The sequence below is a fragment of the Pelodiscus sinensis genome, chromosome 2 (assembly GCF_049634645.1).
Source record: "Pelodiscus sinensis isolate JC-2024 chromosome 2, ASM4963464v1, whole genome shotgun sequence".
Taxonomy (NCBI): Eukaryota; Metazoa; Chordata; order Testudines; family Trionychidae; genus Pelodiscus; species Pelodiscus sinensis.
The window spans coordinates 104,016,944-104,037,548 of record NC_134712.1 but is presented as its reverse complement, the minus strand read 5'-3'; the positions used below and the strand labels follow the sequence as shown (position 1 = coordinate 104,037,548).

Sequence of the window (20,605 nt, the reverse complement as noted above, 5' to 3'; positions counted from 1 at the left end):
GGACAGAAATCACTGACAAAGATAGATGCTGGTCTAAATAAGCCATTGATCTGACTCAATATATTTCATATTCCTGTGTCAGACTCATGCATGCGGCCACAATAAACTCAGCCACCTCAGAAACTGGGAGTTACTTTTTTTCTCACTGACTCGCTAGTCACTTATAAATTGGTGTCTGTTACCCTGGTCATGGGAGCCTTTACCTAAAAAAGGGTCACTGTCAAGCATGAGGTGCTTTTGGTAGCTCAGGAAGCAATAGAGAAGGTAATGGTATCCTGTTTCTGTGCTGGGAAGTGGCATGTGCTGTGTTAAGACCTGGTTTGGAAGAGGATCTTTCAGCATTAGGAATTTCTTTTAAAAAGCATGTGTTACTTTGTTGTCTTGTCTTCTTTAATGGTGTTCCTGTGGTTGCAATAATGAAAATGTGCTGCTGTTACAAAATTAGAATAGCATAATATCTTCTAAATGTTTTTTTCAAAATGTAAGTTTTAATGATAATGCAAAGGTTCATGTCTACTGTGATTACCTTTCACAGCAAATTGGATGTTGAAAGTATTAATAATGGAGGTAAGAAACAGATTATAATTAACACAGTGAGGTGGACCTATATATCATTGGAAAATGCATATAGATAATATAAAAACAGGCCAACAAAGAAACAGGTCTATTTTTCCAAGCAATATTATGCTCTTGAGACTTAACTTTATTGTATAAAATAAACAGGTATTTTTGTCAGTGATTGAATTATTGTTTGAATTCCACTTTTGGACAGATGAAGATCTACACTGTGGATTTTTGTTTAAGATTTCCAGGTAGACATTAATCTCTTTAATTTTGGATTAATTTGTATTACTATGTTAACATACAACCATTTTTTCAAAAAAAGTACATTAAAATGAAGAATGAGAATTGGTGTCTAAGAGAAAATTACATTAACATGGACAAGACAGTTCCCCAGTCTAGCACTTAGAGTGCAGAAGGTGGGGGCCCTCAAGAAACCTTAAAATATTTTGCCACTAAAGGCTTCTGTTTAAAAAAAACTCCCCAAGGTCATAGACTCCCTGACCTTGGGCAGTATGGTCAGGGTTCCAGACCACATACTATTGTTGCTCACCAGACTCCTGCCTCAGTGTTAGAGGGAGTCCCGTTTGCAGCTCCATTCTCATTGGTGACCTGATGCATACCTGTGATAGGGAGCACACATGGGCACGGTCAGCATACAAGGTCATCGGCCCAATCATGATCATTCCCTACACATCAACATCAAGGAGCTCAGAGCGGTTCACCTTCCCTACCTCACATATAAAAGCAAGGTGGTTCAGGAGCTCACCAACAATACAATGGCTATGTTCTATATCGACAAGCAAGGCAACGTCAGATCATGTGCCCTTTGCTATCAAGCCCTCAGGCTCTGTGGTTCTGTTTCCAGGGACCAGGAACACTGGCAGATTGCCTCAGCAGGTCCTTTCTTCTCACCATGAGTGGCTCTTCCACCTGGAAGTGGTTGGTTTCCTTTTCCATATTTGGGGAACTCCCCAGGTGGACTTGTTCACATCCAAACAGAATAGGAATTGTCACATTTTGTACTCACTTTGCCCATGCACATGGTTGCCAGATTCCGTTGGTTTCCACCTGTATCGTTTTTTGTATTGATATTACTAAAGCAACATGCCCATAAAGCAAGGGCATGTGAAGTGTGGTGATTACACACAACACTGACTGTGAAAGCCGTGCTCTCACTCTGCATCCAATCAGAACGCTGCTATGATTCAATCAGCACATCCCACAAATTCCAGGTACACAAGCACAGTTAACAAAACTACCCTATCCCAGGAGGCCTTCTTGGTTATGACAGTCTTGCAGTTCAATGAGATGGAGGGCCAGTCTTTAGCCTAGGTTGCCCATCACTGTGTTACATGAATGTAAACAGTGATCTTTTTAAAAAAAAATTCTTGCAAACATCACCAATTACCTATAACAGGTGTCAACTCTACAAAAAGATATGTAGTTTCTGGAAGTTGTTTCCTTATGAATAATTAAAGAGTGTCCATCACAACATTTTAAACAACATAGTACATGACTGGTCCCGAAGGAGGGAGTTTGCCAGACCCAGGGAGGTCAATTCCATCCCTCTGCTTGTAGGATTCTGGGCTCTCCTGGGGTCCATCAGCAGACCTAGTGGAGCTCCCTTACTCCCAGGCCACTGGCTCCCAGCTTTGCTGGACAGTTCCAGACACCACAGAGGGGGACATCAGGCTCTGGTCACCCTAGGACTGCCACAGCTCCAATACTCAGGAACTGCCGGGACTCCAGTGTCCCAGAGCTTCTGCAGCTGGGCTGCCGTGGCTCTCAGGCATCGACACTGCCACAGCTCCAGGATGCTGGGACTGCTATAGCTCTGGGGCCGCTGGGGCTCCGCTTCCTGGGCTGTCGGACTCTGTTATCCCAGGGCCACTGCGGCTTCCTGGCTCCAGTGCAGCCAGGGCTCAGAGCATTGGGACTGTCATGGCAGTTGTGGCTCCATTCTCCAGAGATGCTAGTGCTCCGCTTCTTGGGACTGCCAGGGTTTCCACAGTTTTGCTACCCTGTGGCCGCTTGAGCTACCGTGAATCCGCTGCTCCTCAGGGCCACAAGGGCTGCCGTGACTCTGGTATCCCAGGGCTGCCATGGCTCTGATGTCCCAGGGTTGCTGCGGCCAACCCCATGGCCACCCAGCCATGGTCCAGGGGTTCTCTGGTTCAGCAATATCCGTGGTCTTGGCAGCCTACAGATGTTTCCAGACTAGAGAGTCCCAGACAAGAGAGATTCAACCTGTACAGGATTACAGATAATGAATCCAAACCAAAACATCCCATCACCCAAGACATAAAAGGGATGTTGAAAATCTGACCCTAGATTTGAATTTTACATGTGGGCCCACCAAAAATTATAGATCCAAATTCAGGAGTTTTCAGGGTGAACTATGTTCTTGTATTATCCACAATAATTCACAGTTTGTGTGGGGTAAGAGTGGGGTGTGTGTGCAGTAGGGTACTTTATGGTAAAGAGAAGTTTTCTTTCTGTAATTCTCTTAGTTTTATATTGGGAGGTAATAGGTTCCAGTGAAACGGGCCTTTTAAAATATGTTGTGAATAAGCTGGATCCAATTCAATAACCACGGAGAGCTACTTAATTTTAATCCATTTACTTTGCAGGTTAATTCTGCCTGCCATGAGAGATCGTTGTACTTCTTAAAAAAAAATTATGTGCAGTAAACCAAATGAAATATTGGGACTCTACATCACCTAGACTTAAATCATAATAGTGACAGCATTATATATGTGCTGTACATATGAGAGTTCTAAGTTATGTATTTACCCAGCTGTTGCAACTAACTTACAAGAGAAGTAATTGTGTTCTTACGACAACTGAAAAGATATATGATATTTTTTTCTGTTCTTTCTCTTTTTTAAAAAACCATAAATAATATTTGGGTTCATGCCTTCTGGCTAATTGATAAGTCTTGTAGGTTCACATCTCCCCTTCACAGAAACAACAAGAGCAATGACAGCATAGTGTACTGTATATTGTCCCCAAAGTATCATTGGCAATAGTGGATTGGTGGACAGTAGCTAAGAACAGGATTGATGACAACCAAAACATTTCATATAGAAAGAACTATCTATAAATTAATAACTGCCATTGTTGAGCTGAAATGGGTTTAAACCAGTGAAAGAAAGTTAACTCTGCATATCCATTACTTATAGCCATCCACTCACATCTGCTGCATCACTAAACTAGCTTCTTGAAAGATGGTTTTGATTTAGTGAAGAACTGTAAGCACATGAATTCTGCAGGGCACTTGAATTCAGTGAGAGCTGCAGGTAATCAGCACCTTTTGAGACTCAGATCATTTAGAATCTGTCTTCAGGAAATTAGATAATTTTGGCATTTGTCAACATAATAATAGAGTTGAATAATTTTCTGTACATTGGAACAGAATGGACTTTGAAAGGGGGCTAATGAGCATGTCACTTACCCAGCAACAATAGGGTCACAGTCAGGTAGCCAAAGGACAAGCAGAACTCTGTCTTCTTCCTTTACCCTTGTTTTCTGATACACCTAGACCAACTCATGAAAATCAGACACGTCTCCTCTACTCCCCCTGAAATCTCTCTCCCCTGTTTTTTTTACACTGTCTACAAAATCCAGTTAATCATTAAGATATATGATATTGTTAATCCACCTTGAGAGCATAATGCTTAAAGCTGTGATGTTGGTTCTGAACAGACTTGTGTGTAACCTGATTCTTTCCTGGTTCCTTTTAGAGTCTTCTCTTATTTTTGCAGAGCAAAGATAGACTCATACAGGAGACCCTTGTGGTTCTGCATATTCACAGGATCTCCTATCCTGGGGGAACTCATCATGGGCAGCTGTAGTAAGTTCAGCACTGCTCCCATGACTCCCAGTATGTGCTGGTATCACCATTTGCGGTGGATGCATTGCCACATCCGCTGTGAATGGTGAGGTTCATGAGCGTAGGCATAATACTGCCTGCAGCTAGCAACAACCTAGTATAGTGTTCTCTCCTCTCTTCTGTTAATGTACTTTAGCTCCAAACTGTACAGGACAGGGCATTTAGTTTATGCTCTTGCATTAGTCTACAGAATTGGAGGTCTTTAAAGTAAGCATAAGGGTTTTCATTGTAGGGGAAAGAAATCTATTATGCTCCATTTGGCATCCTAACTGCTGCACAAGTGGAAAATATAGCAAACTTTTTAAAGGGCATTGTGTAATTTTTTTAAACGTTCCCTTATTGTTCATTTCTTAGAAACATCAAAATTAGTAAAAACTGTTTTAATCTTCTCTATTAGGCAACTTTTTTCCTGCTGCTTGAATGAAAGTGAAATTAATATGATAGTAGTTATTATTTTTTGTCTAAGATCAGCAGTTTAATATGATAAATTGATCATGCCAAAACATTTTGGTTTGTTCGCCAGTACAGCTACAGATGCCATATAGCTATAGAAACAGTAGAGCTTTAAAAGTGTAAAGTGAATATATAAAAGTTTTATATTTATAAATTTTACAAAAGCAGCTCTCTTTTTTTTAAAATCTGGTGGTGGAGCAATTGGTTTGCAAAACGAACAGTTGTGTATTAAATACTAGAAGATTTACCAAGAGTTGTTCAGGTCCTTAACTCAATTTTTAATTTTTTGGAAAAAATAAAATGAAAATGTACATTTTTCATTTGACTCATTGCTCTGGGGTGGGGCTGGGCATGAGGGGTTCAGTATATAGTCTGCCTTGGGGAAAGAAGACTACCCCAGCCCTCTCCAACCACTGCAGGTTGGGGACAGGTAAGAAGCGATTCTCACTGAACACTGCAGCTAAAGCAGGCACAACTGGGGGAGGGTTGCATGTTCCCCAGCTGAGGCAGGTATAGGTTTTATGAAAAACAATCCCATTTCCTGGCACAAGCAACTCTTACTCTTACAGAATGCTATACCCTCTGGCTCTTATCGTTTAGGAGGAGTTCTTGTACGGACATACACAAAGACAAACTCTTTTGAATATATAGTAGATTAATTCCCAAATTTTTGAAACACTTACAGCTCTCATATTTGATGTAAAAATAATGTCTGTTACATCATACATTTAAATGGATGCGTTCAAGTGACCTTTTTTCTGAATTAGGTGTTTGTTTGTTTGTTTGTTTGTTTGTTTGTTTGTTTGTTTGTTTGTTTGTAAAATGACATCTCTTACATGGGACAGCACACACATTGCTCATTTTCCAAAAAAATATTTGCTGAAGATTTTGTTTTTCACTGTTGGGGAAGATGAATTAAAAATAGAACCAGAAGTTGGAGGGCATGCATTACTGATACAGTTACAGGGACAGAAGCTGTGATTAATATTTCCATCTGAAGCATGTTTTGATGGTGTATTTCTTAACCTATCAAAGACTAAAAACATGGGGTGCTGTCGCTCTTTTGAAATATATAAAAAATTAACTAATTGTCAGAATAGTTATTAATCAGAAACTGTAAATTACTCCTTAAATCTGAGTTTTTTCAATCTGTTTTTGTATTCTGAATTTGAAGATCCTGTCATGTGCAATGTCATAACTGTAGGTCTAGAGTCAGATAAAGGAATTGGACAAAACAACCATTTCCAACACTGAACTGGAATCCTTTTTAACAAAAATGTTTGTTAATCATAACTTACACAAATCCAAAGCAAAATTATAAAGAAGAGGGGAGACTCCAACTGAAACTTGCTTGAATGAAAATGGAATTAACAAACAGTAAGATCATAAGACAAAACAAGTACAAAAAATAGTTTCACAAAATTGTGAGGAAATACTACTTTCTCTCGCAGATTCAAATATGTTATTAATTCTAACTAAAAATGTAAATGTAACATAAATATCCATATTGTCTTCCAATAATATTTTGATAAATACAAGCATTAGTTGTTAGAAGCCCGTGAGTGATGTGACTTTCATTTATCTTCAATAACAAGATCATTTAAAGTAAATAACTGCACAAACCAGTCTGTACAAGAAATCTTCCACTTATAAACTGAAGTATGCCTTCTTATGAGGAAAGCATGCCTTAGAATAAACTAAAAACAGGACTATGTAGCACTTTAAAGACTAACAAAATGGTTTATTAGGTGATGAGCTTTCATGGGTCAGACCCACTTCCTCAGATCAAATTGTGGAAGAAAATTGACACAACCATATATACCAAAGGATACAATCAAAAAAATGAACACACATGAAAAGGACAAATCAAATTTCAGAACAGAAGGGTGATGTGCGGGAGAGGTAAATGTCTGTGAGCTAATGATATTAGATATTATTACCTCTAATATCTTTAGCTCACAGATATTTACCTCCCCCCCACATCACCCTTCTGTTCTGAAATTTGATTTGTCCTTTTCATGTGTGTTTATTTTTTTGATTGTATCCTTTGGTATATATGGTTGTGCCAATTTTCTTCCACAATTTGATCTGAGGAAGTGGGTCTGGCCCACAAAAGCTCATCACCTAATAAACCATCTTGTTAGTCTTTAAAGTGCTGCATAGTCCTGTCTTTTGTTTCATTTAGAGCAGACTAACACTGCTACATATCTAATACTATTCAGAAATAATAACTTCTAAAGTGACCGTTTCAGATATAATAACGTTTCTGCTGTCCTCAATAACTACTGGATGAAAGGAAGCTTTTTAGGAATTTTGCCAAAATCATTGTCTTTAGTTAGGGTTTATGTTGTACTACCTAAACCTTCAAAGACATGTACATTCTTAAAAGATACTTAAACTACTGTGGTGATGCTTCAGAGAGGTTTTTTTTATTAGTATGCATTAATATTTATTGTTTAATATTAATTACTGTTCCTTTCTTTCTAATTTTCCTCAGTCCATTTTGATGAATAACAGTATTCACCCAACTATTCACCCATCCACAGCTCCTTCCTGCAGTAGAGGATCTTGATGAATGAATCACTAAACCAGTCTTTTCATTCTTGCTTCTCTTCAAGAGAAAGGACCTGAAAATCCCTTTCAGCATCAGGTTTCTTTTATGAAGCAGCCTATGCACATGCGATGGTGTATTCAAATCAATATTGGACAGGGCAAAGCTGCCAAACATTCAAACCATGCACAGGGTTTCAATGGAGAACCCTCATAGTGGTATCAGCAGTCTGACAGCCTGGACTGGTGCCTGTTGGGAAATCCTGGTTTCTTAGACCCCAGTCTGAGAGAGGTCCCTAGGACTCCTGCCGTCACTGAACAGAACATGGGGAACTTGTCTTGGTGAGCCCACAGGCATCCCCAACAAAATGCAGAATGCTATGAAATAAGAGATTGGTGCCATGTTGGAAGCAGGAAGAATCCTGAAGCAAGACGGGTGAAGTCTGGTTGTATTGGTCCCAAAACTAGACAGAACTACATGTCGAACCTCCCTTGTCCATCACCTTCAGGACTGAGTGGTCCCAAACCGTGTTCCCACTAAGGTGCATGCCTGCACGGCCATGAACAAAAAATTATTCCTCCACCCACCTCCTCTGGAGAGCCGTGCAGCAGCACTCGTGCAGCTGGTGACTGCTACGGTGGGCGGGACTGTCTGAGATGGCATGGTGAAGGAACCGCTGGGGCTGGGGGCCGGGACTTGCCATGGCTGTGTGGCAGGGGGGAGAGGCCTGCTCCGGAGGCCGGAGCTGCCACATGGCAGGGAAGCAGGGCCCTGTTCTTGTGGCTGGGGCCGGTAATGGGACCTGCCACTTGGGGGGCGGTGTCTGCTCCGTCAGCCAGGAACATGTGTGTGTGAATAAATTGAGTGCCACGGTGGCACACATTCAAACCAGCGCACATGCCCACCTATGCAAAGACCCCCATCCTGTTCAGTCCTAACTATTTAAAAGGATTCACTTTGCAAACCAGTACCTCAGAAGTGGGACTAGACAGGAAACAGTGTAACACACTGTATTCTGACCTGCAAACTGTTCCCACAAGAACAGGCCTACCGTGATAGAAAAGGAGTGACTGGCCATGAAATGGGCTGTGAAGTCTCTCTGATATTACCTACTGGGAAATCCATTTTCATTAGTCACTAATCATGCCTTTTTGGGGTGATTAAGCACCATGAAAGACATGAACCCCTAGCTTATGCAGTGGTATGTGTCCCTCTAGCCTGTGCTTTCTGAATCCAGCATAAAGTGGGAAAAGCTCACCAAATGTTAATTATTCCCTCTCGCTTCTTTCCTCTCCAAAAAACAAAATGTCTGGCCTTTGTTCCCTACATGCCATTTTGAGGGTCCCCCATACGAATGTTCAGCCCTCAGCTTTTGAGAAAAAGGATTTACAAACAGCTGCTGACAGATGACCCCTCTATGAGGGAAGGGAGGTGCAGTTTCTGAAACTATACAGTGTTTGGCTATTATTTAGCGTGAGTCTCATTTTTTTAATAGAAAAATAGGTTGTGATAGTCTACTGACAAAATAACTGTCATACATTATGAGCAAGCTTTCAGTAATATGAAGTGTATAAAGATATCATTACGTTTTCTATATTGAGGTCTTGATTCAACAAGGTACATTAGCACAGGGCTACTCATCACACGGCCCACGGCCCGTTTGTTTGTGGCGCACGGTGCAGTTTGGGTTTACGCAGGGCTCAACACACGGCCCACGGGAGGGATCCTTTGAACATGGCCTCCACTGGGAACACACACCACAACGGCGAGTCAATATAATGGTTTTCTGTTGATATGCGTTTTAGTAGTTAAATTCCTGGACTGTCATTGCTCATTAAAAGTGCTGTCATATGGATGGAAATGGGATAAATAGTGCATTTTATTAATATCAGCAGAACTGACTTAAATGGGGTCTGTGTGTTGTGTAGTCTTGTCTTAATCTTTGTATTCATGCCTGTCAGTGGGAAAGAAGCTAGTTGCATATATTTACATATATTTTTGCATGTATATGCAACCACACGTAAGTTGCGGCCCTCTGAGAGTATCATTGTAGCCCCTGGGGCTTCCAAAGTTGAGTAGTCTTTCTTTAGCACATTCATAGCCTTAAATCCATGTGTAACCCCAGACTATGTCTACACTGCCCCAGTTTTGTGCAAAAAATATGCAAATGAGGCTGTGTGGAATATCGCCGAGCCTCATTTGCATAAGTAACGACACTCCGTTTTTGCGCAAGAGGCTTTTGCACAAAAACCCCCTCTTGCGCAAAAGCCATTCTTCCTGAAAAAAAGTGGAAGAACGGCTCTTGCGCAAGAGGAGTTTTTTGTGCAAAAAGGAGCCGTGTAGGTGGCTGCTTTTTGTGCAAAAGCCTCTTGTGCAAAAACGGAGCCTCGTTAATTATGCAAATGAGGCATGGAGATATTCCCCCCAGCATTGTCAGTGAAAGAAGGGTATAAGAGAGAATCTATGTGGTGTAAAATCATCCTAAATAATTCACATTTAAAGTAAATTTCATTTCACAAGGCTTCCTGTCCATTTCTGGCTATATAAAGGCTGCAATTCAGCCAGCAATGAATTTTAAAGGGGTGAGCAGGAATGGCAGCTTCAGTTTGATTGATTTTCCTTAAATCTGCAGGCAATTTTTTAACAAACACTTAAGTCAGTCCTCTTCTTGGTAGATGGCCTTTGAGATTTCTGTGGTACAGTGAGAGAAGTATTTCTGTGGTCTGGACAACACTGCAGGCTGCTAAAAGAATTCTCTGTTGGAAAAGGAAGTACAAGGCCAGGCAGTTACTGAGAAAGGTATGAGGGCTACTAAGGTCAGTGCTGGGGTCTCCCGCTGTGACAACCTGCAGAGAATCACACTACTGGAAAAACTCTATGGTTTAAATTAGAAAAATCTCTCAGGAAAGGTTTTTAAAAAGAAAAGTGAATGTTTTTGGTACTCTGTATTTTTCTTACCAGATTACAAAGTAAATTACCATGAGATTAATTGAAGACTAGTTAATTGATAGCTATAATTTTAGAGATCTAATTTTAAGAATGTATGTTTTCAGTTTGAACCTGTTTTGGATGGGGCGGGGCTTTGCTAACTATATACAATTAGGATTGCCAGATAGTTTCAGCAAAAATACCGGACACAGTTGACATTACATCACAATCTACATTACATCTGATTTAAAAATACTGGACATTTATATTTTCTCATTTATATTTTTTCAATTTGTTTCCCAAACAGAAAGGTCAAATACTGAACTGTCCAGTTCAAAACCGGACACCTGGCAACCCTATATACAATTAGACTAATATTTAGATATCCTTACATGACAAAAGAAATTATTAGCAAGATATTTTTCAGTTTAGCCAAATTAGTATAGTGGGAGCAGATGCATTCATTCCACTTCAAAATATATAATATACACATAGAGAGAGATTTAGGTGTCATTTATTCAAATTTATAATGCTGTATATAGCAATCAGTACAAAAAAGCAAAGTGATGTGTTCAGATCTGGAAAATATGCTGAAGACAGCCCAACTTGTATTATTGGGGAAAGAAGTTTCCTAGAAATAAATATATAACATGGAAATATATGGCTTAGAACAATAATACCGTTAGCTGTAACAAGAGGTCATTTGGATTATTCTACAGAAAGCAAAATCAAAATTAATGGAAGATGTTTCTTCAGTGCTTATTCTTTATACTAGTGAAATATCTGGTAGGGTGCAAAGCATCTTTCATTTAGTATTAACCTTTTATGTCCTCAAACATTTTTCCATTCTCAGTTATCTCCACTTACAGGAGAGCAGAGATATAATCCAGCTGTTAAAAGTTACAATTTGTGCTAGGGCTGGGTACTTGGGGAGGAGAACAGAAAGAGTTGTGACCAAAGACTGATTTATGCTTCTTTGAGTGCAACAGTAATGGAGTTTAATATCTGCAATGTATTCAAAGTGCAGAAAAAAAAATTCTTTGGATCACATTTCTTTCTGGGAGGTTAGTTTGCATCTATTAGCACTAAAATTACCCAGGTAACAGCATGATAGATGACCTAATGAAGTGAGTATTCAGTAGGGGGAAAAAATGCACATGATGAGTCAATGTGTTTAAAAAAGAGATCCTGAGCAATACTGGGGAATGTTGCTTTCACAGAAGAATTGTTTTCTTTGGGGAAAAAAGTGTAAGAAAATAATAAATAAGAAGTGATCATATTCTCCATTTTCCCATTTGCCTTAAGATGGGAGACCTGCTGTGGCTGTTTTTTTAAATGGACCTCGCATCTGAGTCCAGGGGACTAGAATGAACATTTTAACAGATCTTTTTTTTGTATTAACACCAAAGCTGTAATTTGCGAGCTGGGGTCTAGGGTGATTTATCCAGTTTCTATAGATTTCAAGACTTGGGGCTTATAATGCCCTTCAGAATTTGCTTATCCCTTTTGAAAGCTGAAATTAGGGGAAGGTTTTCCTAGAGTACAGTGTTGTTTTCTGCATTCTGTACTTGTTTTTTGCCTGTCTGAGCTTGGATTATACCCATTGCCTTTTATTCAGCACCCTGATCACAGAGCAGTTGTGACAGTTATTCCAGTTGTTACTGATTTAATTTTACAGCTGTTTCCTTTTGGTGTGATTTAATTCAAAGTTTCAGCTCACCAGGAGGGTAATAATCCCACCTATGCAGCTTTAAGAGCTGGTCATTGTTTTCCACCTGAATGTTATTTCCATTCCTATTCATAGACATTCTTCACATTCATCTGGCAACAGCAAGGCAAGGTTCCAAAAGCCCTCTTCAGAGGGTAAAAACATGGAACAATTTGGATGGAAAAATTATAAATTAAAATCAGTCTGTTCACTTCAAAATGTTCACGTTGTTGTTTTGGTGAATGCCAGCAACTGGAAAATAATGGCTAATGTCCTGTTTTTGTATCTCATTTAAGATTTTTATTTATTTATGTAATGATACTTGATCCATTTTTTCCATTGAGTGCACAATACATTATTGTGGGTTTTTTTTTTTAAGTCAACCAAACCTCGGCAATTGCTTTGCATTACTTGATGTGAAATATAATGCTATAATATTAGCAACTTGTGTAAAACAAGAAGTGAGTGTGTATAATATAGGTATACTGTGAAACTCTCCAGAGATGTGACAATACGGTAATTCTTAACAGTATAACACCATTGTGCTTTACACTATGCCAAATACATCTAATGGAATGTTAGCAGGTGATAGCTACTAGGAATGTAAGAGTATAGCCATTTAAACGGTTGATAACCCTGGGCTTATCGGTTACCGTTAACAGTTACATGCAGTCTCCTGGCCCTGTTTCCAGGGAGCTGGCTGCCACCCTGTGCTGCTGGCTCTGTATCAGAGCCTGCAGTGCGGGATGGCAGCTGGTGCTATAGGAACGGAGTGGGTATGCTCCAAGAGCCAGCTTAAAAGCCAACCTCCAGCATGCACCGGCTCGTGGGGAGCTTGCTGCTGCCCTGCAGCTAAAAGGCTTATACTGCAAAGCCTGCAGCACAGCCGGTTCCCCAGGAGTGGGGCCAGCCAGCTCTGTTCCCAAGGATCTGGCTGCACTGTTGGCTCTGCAGTATAAGCGTTATACTACGGAACCCACAGCATATAACTGGCGAATTTTTCAGCAGCTACACAGTTCCCTAATTAAATGTTGAACATCCCTAAATGGCTACATAGCCATTGCAAATGAGTTAATCAAACTTTTAATACCTGACGTGGAACTTTTAAAGGTGGGCTGTGAACATGTGCAGATACTATTCAGACTGATGTTTTATAGGATTTTATCTAAGTGCATAATTGTATATTTGTTTAGAGCCCATTTCAGTATTGTTATCTGGTAGTTTTGAATGTGTCCTACATTATAAAACATTGTTTATGTTAAACTGAAGTATGCTGGAGAGAACCATCTCAATGTTGCTATCCACCAGGACACTCACAAAAACAAGTCCAGTTCATGAAGCTATCCCAGTGGTCAAAATTTTAAATAAAATATTTTGGTTTATATTGTAAATGGTTTTAGTTTTAAGTATTGAATAGCTCTAAAATGTTTTTTAAAGAATCAAAGTTCAGTTTGACACTCAACAAAGTCTGTTTTACCTCCCTTTCAACATAGCATGACTTAGAGTATTTGCTTTTTCCATTTGCCTCATAGTTTTAACATTATTTAAACCAATGTTTTTGTTTGTAGTTTCCAAATTAAAATGATTAAAACATTTACATTTTATGAGGCTTAGCTTCCTCTGCCAGTCCAGTTGGAGCCACTTTGAAACCACAGTCATGTGGCTTCTAACAAATGGAATGGTAGATGTGATTTCTTTTTCTTTTCTTTCTGGTTCATTTCCTGTAGTAGAAACTTAACTTTGCACTGAGCTAAGCATAGTCATCTAATTGAATCATAATAAATTCTTCCCCCTTTTTAGTTGTCTTATTTCTTCAGCAGCTTCATTTCTATATTATGAAAAAGTTGAGGTCAAAGGCAGACTTATACTAGTGAAGTCTTTTTCATTTCAACTCTTATTAACAGGTGACACAATCTTTGCTTTCTTTGGACAGAAAGATGTCACAAGATTTCAGTGTTAAAGGGCAAGCATTTTTACAATGCAAATCGACTACACTACTTCCTAAGATCTGATTGATGGAAAATAAAAGTATTAACTGCCAGGAAACATGTTTTCCAACATTACTATTTAGGCATCCTGCACTGGTCCTACCTTTTTAATGGAATAATTTAATATCTCATTGCTAACAGTGTAATTTAAAAGGTACAGTTGTAATAGTTATTCCAGGATACATGATAATTACCACATTCTGCAGTTGGCTTGTTTGATCTTTAACTACCCCTGGAGTTAACTGACTAACTGGTTAGTTAACAGACTGCTAACTTCTAGTAATGGTCATTAGCGAGGACTGATAGCTTGAGCAGCACTGGTTGCCCTGTTTAATAAACTAGATAGCTTCAAAGATGGGAGTGCAGTAAAAATCCAGATTAAGTTGCTTTAGAGGCAGCACAGTATTAATCACTGGCTGTAAATGTTAATCACCGCACAGCAATGATAATTTACAGCATTGGTGTAGCACTCTGGTGCTCATAAAATGAACTTAATAACCCACCACTACCCATGGGATAAGCCTCTTTTTTCTGCGACTGAATACTCAGTCTGGTTGCATAATAGCCTCGTGAAATACTGCATTAAAAAGGGTGAGCAGCTGTATGATAAAATAAACAGCTCCAAAACAGATTTGTTAATTATCTCTTTCTTTTATTCACAGAGGGTGTTTGTGAGATATGGCTGACCAGCGAAGACACAGGAGCTTATGGCAGAGACATAGGCACAGACCTTCCTACACTTCTGTGGAAACTGGTTGAAGTTATTCCCGAGGGAGCTATGCTGAGACTTGGCATGACAAATCCTCCCTATATTTTAGAGCATCTGGAGGTAAGGGGGGAAAAAAGAATAATTTACATACTGACATAGATGTTAACAAATCAAGTCAGTGCAGTGTCATATGTAGAATGATAAGTGTTTCATTTAAGACTGTTAGTAACTTTTTGTAGTCCCAGATTATTAAAAAGTAAATTTGGTAGAATTAGGCTTTAAAATTTAAATCATTTGTCTGTTATAGGAGATTGTCCAATTTAATCAAATATCCAAATCTTCTTGAGTGTGATATATTATTCTGAACTCTAACCTGTGCAACTTGAGTGTAATGATGCTTGGCTTTTACTTAATCAGCCATTTCAATTGCTAGTTGAAAAGCTTATAGCAGACTGTGGATCCTGGGTCAAAATCTTGCGCTCTTTTGTAAACTCTGTCTTCCCAGACATGCACCCAAAAAACTTAGTATTACTCTGTCTCAGCATTGTGTTCATAAAATGACAAACATTGGGATGAAGAATAAAGGTGAAAATTCTGCCCTATGAATGTTCAGGGCTTTTACAGAGAGCTGTGCAGACAGAATGAAAGTGAACTACAAATATACGAATATCATGAATTGAGATAATTATCTAAAAGAATTATTTGGTTAGTCCCCATGACAAAATACATTTCCTGACTCTTTTGTGAATTGATGATGGGGAAAACCTAACCTAACAGAGAAAAAGCAGTGACTTAGAAGTCTTCTGCAGTCTGTATCTCATCAATACCCAGATAAAACTACACATATATGAAAATAAATAGTAGCTGAACAACATCTAGAGCTACCTAGCATATTATACATTGTTTTTCCACTTGTAGTTCCTTAAATCATTGAAGTCCATGTGAAATAATCCTTGTGACTAGTCACATCTTCAGAGTTCTAAGAAAAGAGTGAGCCTACCTGCCTTGATGTCTAAAGAAATTATATACTAGTATGTAGGCTCTTTCAAGAAGTGTCTGTTGCCACTAGGAAAAAGGGATGGCTTTGTGGTAGTGATTGATTCAGAAAGGTTGATAGACTCAGTTTAAAGTAATGAGTAAAGATACTACTGTATCACTCTTAATAGTATAATGCCTATCTTGAGGAGCCTCCGCTGTCTAAGCATCACCTTGGGAATGAACAAAACTCTATAATTACAAGTTTTATCCTTCTAATGTGTATAGGTTGCTAGGTGTCCGGTTTTGAACTGGATAGTCCAATATTTGAGCTTTCTGTTCAGGAAACAAATTGAGAAAATATAAATTTTCTAAATAAGATGTAATGTAGATTGTGATGCAATGTCGAGTGTGTCCAGTATTTTTGTTGAAACCATCTAGCAACCCTAAATGTGTACTATGCAAGTGTAGCATAAGACCATAAAAAGAGTGATTTGTTCATCACCTCAAAGATACATTGTCACTTTTCATAGGAGCTGGAACTTGCATTGTTGTTTCTGGCCAAAATCTTTTGGCTTTAGTCACATTTGTATAGTTCTGTGTATGCTGGTGATTGCCACCCACTCCACTAGTTAGGTAGCTAGCTATGTTAAGTGCTCATATAAGTATAGTATTTGCCCAGTTATCTGAATTTCTTTTATCCAAAAATCTTAATTATTCAAATCCACTTTGTGCCCCCCATGTAGCTCTACAAATTACAAGCAACACATTCACATGAACTTCATGATACACTATACTCATAAAAAATCACCATACACTGGACAAGCTATGTACTCACTCAATGGCTGCAACAATGTGTCTAGTTCTAAGTGCATTAGTTGTATGCCTAGCAGGATCTATGGTCAATGCTCCTTTCCCATTGTGGAACCTGAGACATGGTTTCTTAGTGATCAGTGTGACAGGGATCTCACTGACACCACAATCATCACTGAGATGCCGCATGCAGCCACAGCTCAAAACAGGCAATGCAAACATGAAGGTGTGTAGGGGAGGGGCGGACACACAAAGTGCCATAATTCCTAGCTCTCGTGGATGCTTTACTGCCTTCCAACCTGAAGTTAGAACACAGCACAAAATAACACTTCTATTTTATCTAAATACCCAATTTATTTATCTGAAGGATATTTGGATAAATGAGGGTGTAATGTATAATACTTCTGAAAAACTTTGGAATAATCCAAGATGAAATATTCCATTAATATTACTTTATGATTTTATCTTTATTTCAGTATTTCAGATTTATTAAATCTGTTGATTGCATTTGTAGAAGATATGGTCAAGATGCCATAGATTTAGAACATCAAAGCTAATAATAAAAGCATTGTATTTGATACAAACAAATCAAAGTTATAATACTTCAGATTTGTATGCTGAATGAGCACAGTTTCTAACAGTACACATTTAACATTTATCAGGTACACTGATAACTTCTGGCTTACACATTCAGCTTGTAACATGCTATAGGTGTATAGCTAGAAATGACTCAATGGCAGCTGCTCACTGTAAGTCAAATGCAGCTTCAGGCAGTTTTGAACCTTTTTTACCCTAGGTATCCCTGAGAGGACAGTTCACTACATATATCAATGCTAGTAATTATAAATATAATATATTTATAATTAAATAGATGAATAAATGTTGGTAAATGGAAAGCAGTGACATTGGAGGGAAACCTTTAAACTACTTACACACTTCATAAATTATAAATTTAACTGTATCAACTCAAGAAGAGAGATCTGACTGTCACTGTAGACAGCTCAATTAAAACGTCTAAACAGTGTATCAGAAAAGTAAATACGTTCAAATAAATAAGAAATGGGATGGATAATAATACAGAAAATAATATATTGCCATTTTATGAATTACTGTCTCACAAAAGTGTTGGCTGCTTTTGGAGAGACCAGACATGGAACTATCTAGACCACAATTCTAATCAAGTATGGCAATTACTGTCTTTCTGTCACACACTTTTTAAGTCCTTTCTTGAGGAGGAAGGCAAAAGTGCTTGCATACACCCAACCTAGTTTCCTGAGGAAAAATATTGGTCTTAATGTAGAGAGATCCTGAATTACAACAAACGGTGGGTACATAATTATCCAAGGTAGAATAAAAAGACACTCTTGGCCTGTATTTCAATTAAAACTTGCATTCTTTTGTGTAAGTTATGTTGACTTGTAATCCATATGATTCAGTTTAGCACTTCAATATCAGAAGTAATATTGGGAGGGAAGGGCAGTCTTTTCCAGTACTGCTGTAAAGCATCTTGTATCTATGGGTATGTCTACACTTGCCCCCTACTTTGAATTAGCTGGTAAACCTCATTGTAGGAGCGGCGAGGAGTCCTGTGGCACCTTATAGACTAACTGAAGTGTTGGAGCATAAGCTTTCGTGGGCAAAGACCCACTTCGTCAGATGCATGTAGTGGAAATTTCCAGAGGCAGGTATAAATATGCAGGCCAGAATCAGGCTGCAGATGACGAGGTGGATCCAATCAGGGAGGATGAGGCCCACTTCTAGTAGCTGATCTGGAGGTGTGAATTCCAAGAGAGGAGAAGCTGCTTTTGTAGTTAGCGAGTCATTCACAGTCTTTGTTTAATCCTGAGTTGATTGTGTCAAATTTGAAGATGAACTGTAGCTCAGCAGCTTCTCTTTGAAGTCTGGTTGTGAAGTTTTTTGTTGCAGGATGGCTACCTTTAGATCTGCAATAGTGTGTCCAGGGAGATTGAAGTGTTCCCCTATAGGCTTTTGTATGTTTCCATTCCTAATATCTGATTTGTGTCCATTGATTCTTTTACGTAGGGACTGTCCAGTTTTTGTCCCCAAAGGGGTAGCCTTTTGACCTCTGAGCCACCAATGGAAAGGTCCTCCTAACCTAGGTCTAGGGAACCCAGAAGATTTGCTTGGGGAAACCATTGGCTTGGCAAGCTGCTTTACATCTATAGAATACACTTGTGGAAATGGCCATGTCACAGACATTGTTAAAGAAAATTGACAATTATTCATCTAACAAGGCTGGAACATTTGAGTATGTGAACTCTTTTTTTCAGTTGACTAAGCAGCATCACAAATATTTTTGCTGAAAGCAAGTGCTAGCTGGCTTACTGAGCAAGATGATTATGCATTAAACAAACCAGCCTGGTTTCAGTTTGGTACAGTTGCATGTTGCAGCTTTTCTGATGACTATGAAAGTCACTTCTGAACAAACAAATTTTATCGCATCAAGTGCAAAGAAAGGTTTCATCCTGTTGATCATGGGAAGGTGCTCGTTTTTTACTCTGGAGTGGTTTTATCCCACTAAAGCTTATGCAGAAATAAATCTGTTAGGGTATGTCTACACTACCCCCCTAGTTCGAACTAGGGGGGTAATGTATGCATACCGAACTTGCTAATGAAGCCCGGGATTTGAATTTCCCGGGCTTCATTAGCATAAAGCCGGCGCCGCCATTTTTAAAAGCCGGCTAGTGCGAACCCCGTGCCGCGCGGCTACACGCGGCACGGGCTAGATAATTCGGACTAGCAAGCCATTCCGAACTATCTGTACACCTCGTTCCACGAGGCGTACAGATAGTTCGGAATAGCTTGCTAGTCCGAACTATCTAGCCCGTGCCGCGTGTAGCCGCGCGGCACGGGGTTCGCACTAGCCGGCTTTTAAAAATGGCGGCGCCGGCTTTATGCTAATGAAGCCCGGGAAATTCAAATCCCGGGCTTCATTACCAAGTTCGGTATGCATACCTTACCCCCCTAGTTCGAACTAGGGGGGTAGTGTAGACATACCCTTAGTCTTTAAGATGCCACAGAACTCCTCGTTGTTTTAGTTTTGACCATAGAGACCACTATTTATCATATTCTGTGATGCCTATCCTCTGACTGGATTGCCAACTGGAATGATCATTTGCTTGGGCTTACCAAGTCTGTGGCTCAACACCTAAAGCATTGTAGATCTGTCTTGCAGGTGTCTTAAAGTGTACTTTTTGGGTATCCTGTCTGTTTTTGACCCTTCTTTAACTCATCATGTAAGATATCTTTAGGAATTCTTCCACGTTGCATCCTATGCACATGACCTTAATCGATGATGGTTGTGCTTGATAATAGCTATTAGGTTGGAGTTTTCTGCCCTTACTAACACTTTTTTGTTGGTTTTATCTTGCTAGGTAATGGCTGAAATCCCTAGGAATGCTAGATGGAAGCTATTGAGCTTCCCCACTAGATGAAGTACATGTTTCACTACCATAAAGAAGGAATCTAGCTATGCAGGCTTTATAAATCAATAGTTTAGTCTTTGTCATAAGCTTCTTGTTTTTCCAAGTTCGTTTTGTGAGGTGACCAAAGTTGGTGGCAGCCTTCCCAATGCATATGTCCAGCTCCTCATCCAATGACAAGTTCTTGTTAATAGTTGTTCCAAAATAACAAAATGAGTTCACAGTTTGGAGAATGGTATTGCTGAGTGTAATGAAAGGCTGTCATTCTATGCTGTGTCCTATGGTTATTGTCTTTTTCACTATAATGGTGAATAAGAAAGTTTGACATGCATCTTAGAGACAATTTACAAGCTCTTGTAGGTCAGAAACATGAACATTAGCAACATATAGGAATTCTCTCAGAACAACTTTTCACACCTGAGTCTTTGCTTTCAGACTAGTAAGGTTGAACAGCCTGCCATCAGATTGTGTATAAACATCATCTTCTGCATTTTAAATACATAGCTAAAAAATACTGACAAGAATATTCCAAACAGTGTATTTGCCAAGACACATCCTGGGTTTTCTCCACTTTTTATCTC

At 39.2% G+C, this 20,605-nt stretch overlaps 1 protein-coding gene across 13 annotated transcripts in view; it reads left to right on the top strand.

Annotated features, from left to right (window-relative positions):
* Window positions 1-20,605, top strand: part of CDKAL1 (CDKAL1 threonylcarbamoyladenosine tRNA methylthiotransferase) — a 572,751-nt gene that overhangs the window by 307,247 nt on the left and 244,899 nt on the right. For all 13 annotated transcript variants that reach the window (XM_006121835.4, XM_075921165.1, XM_006121831.4 and 10 more), the window contains one exon: window positions 14,747-14,913. In XM_006121835.4, coding sequence (XP_006121897.2) covers window positions 14,747-14,913 — 167 coding nt within the window. The remainder of the gene's footprint in view (window positions 1-14,746; window positions 14,914-20,605) is intronic.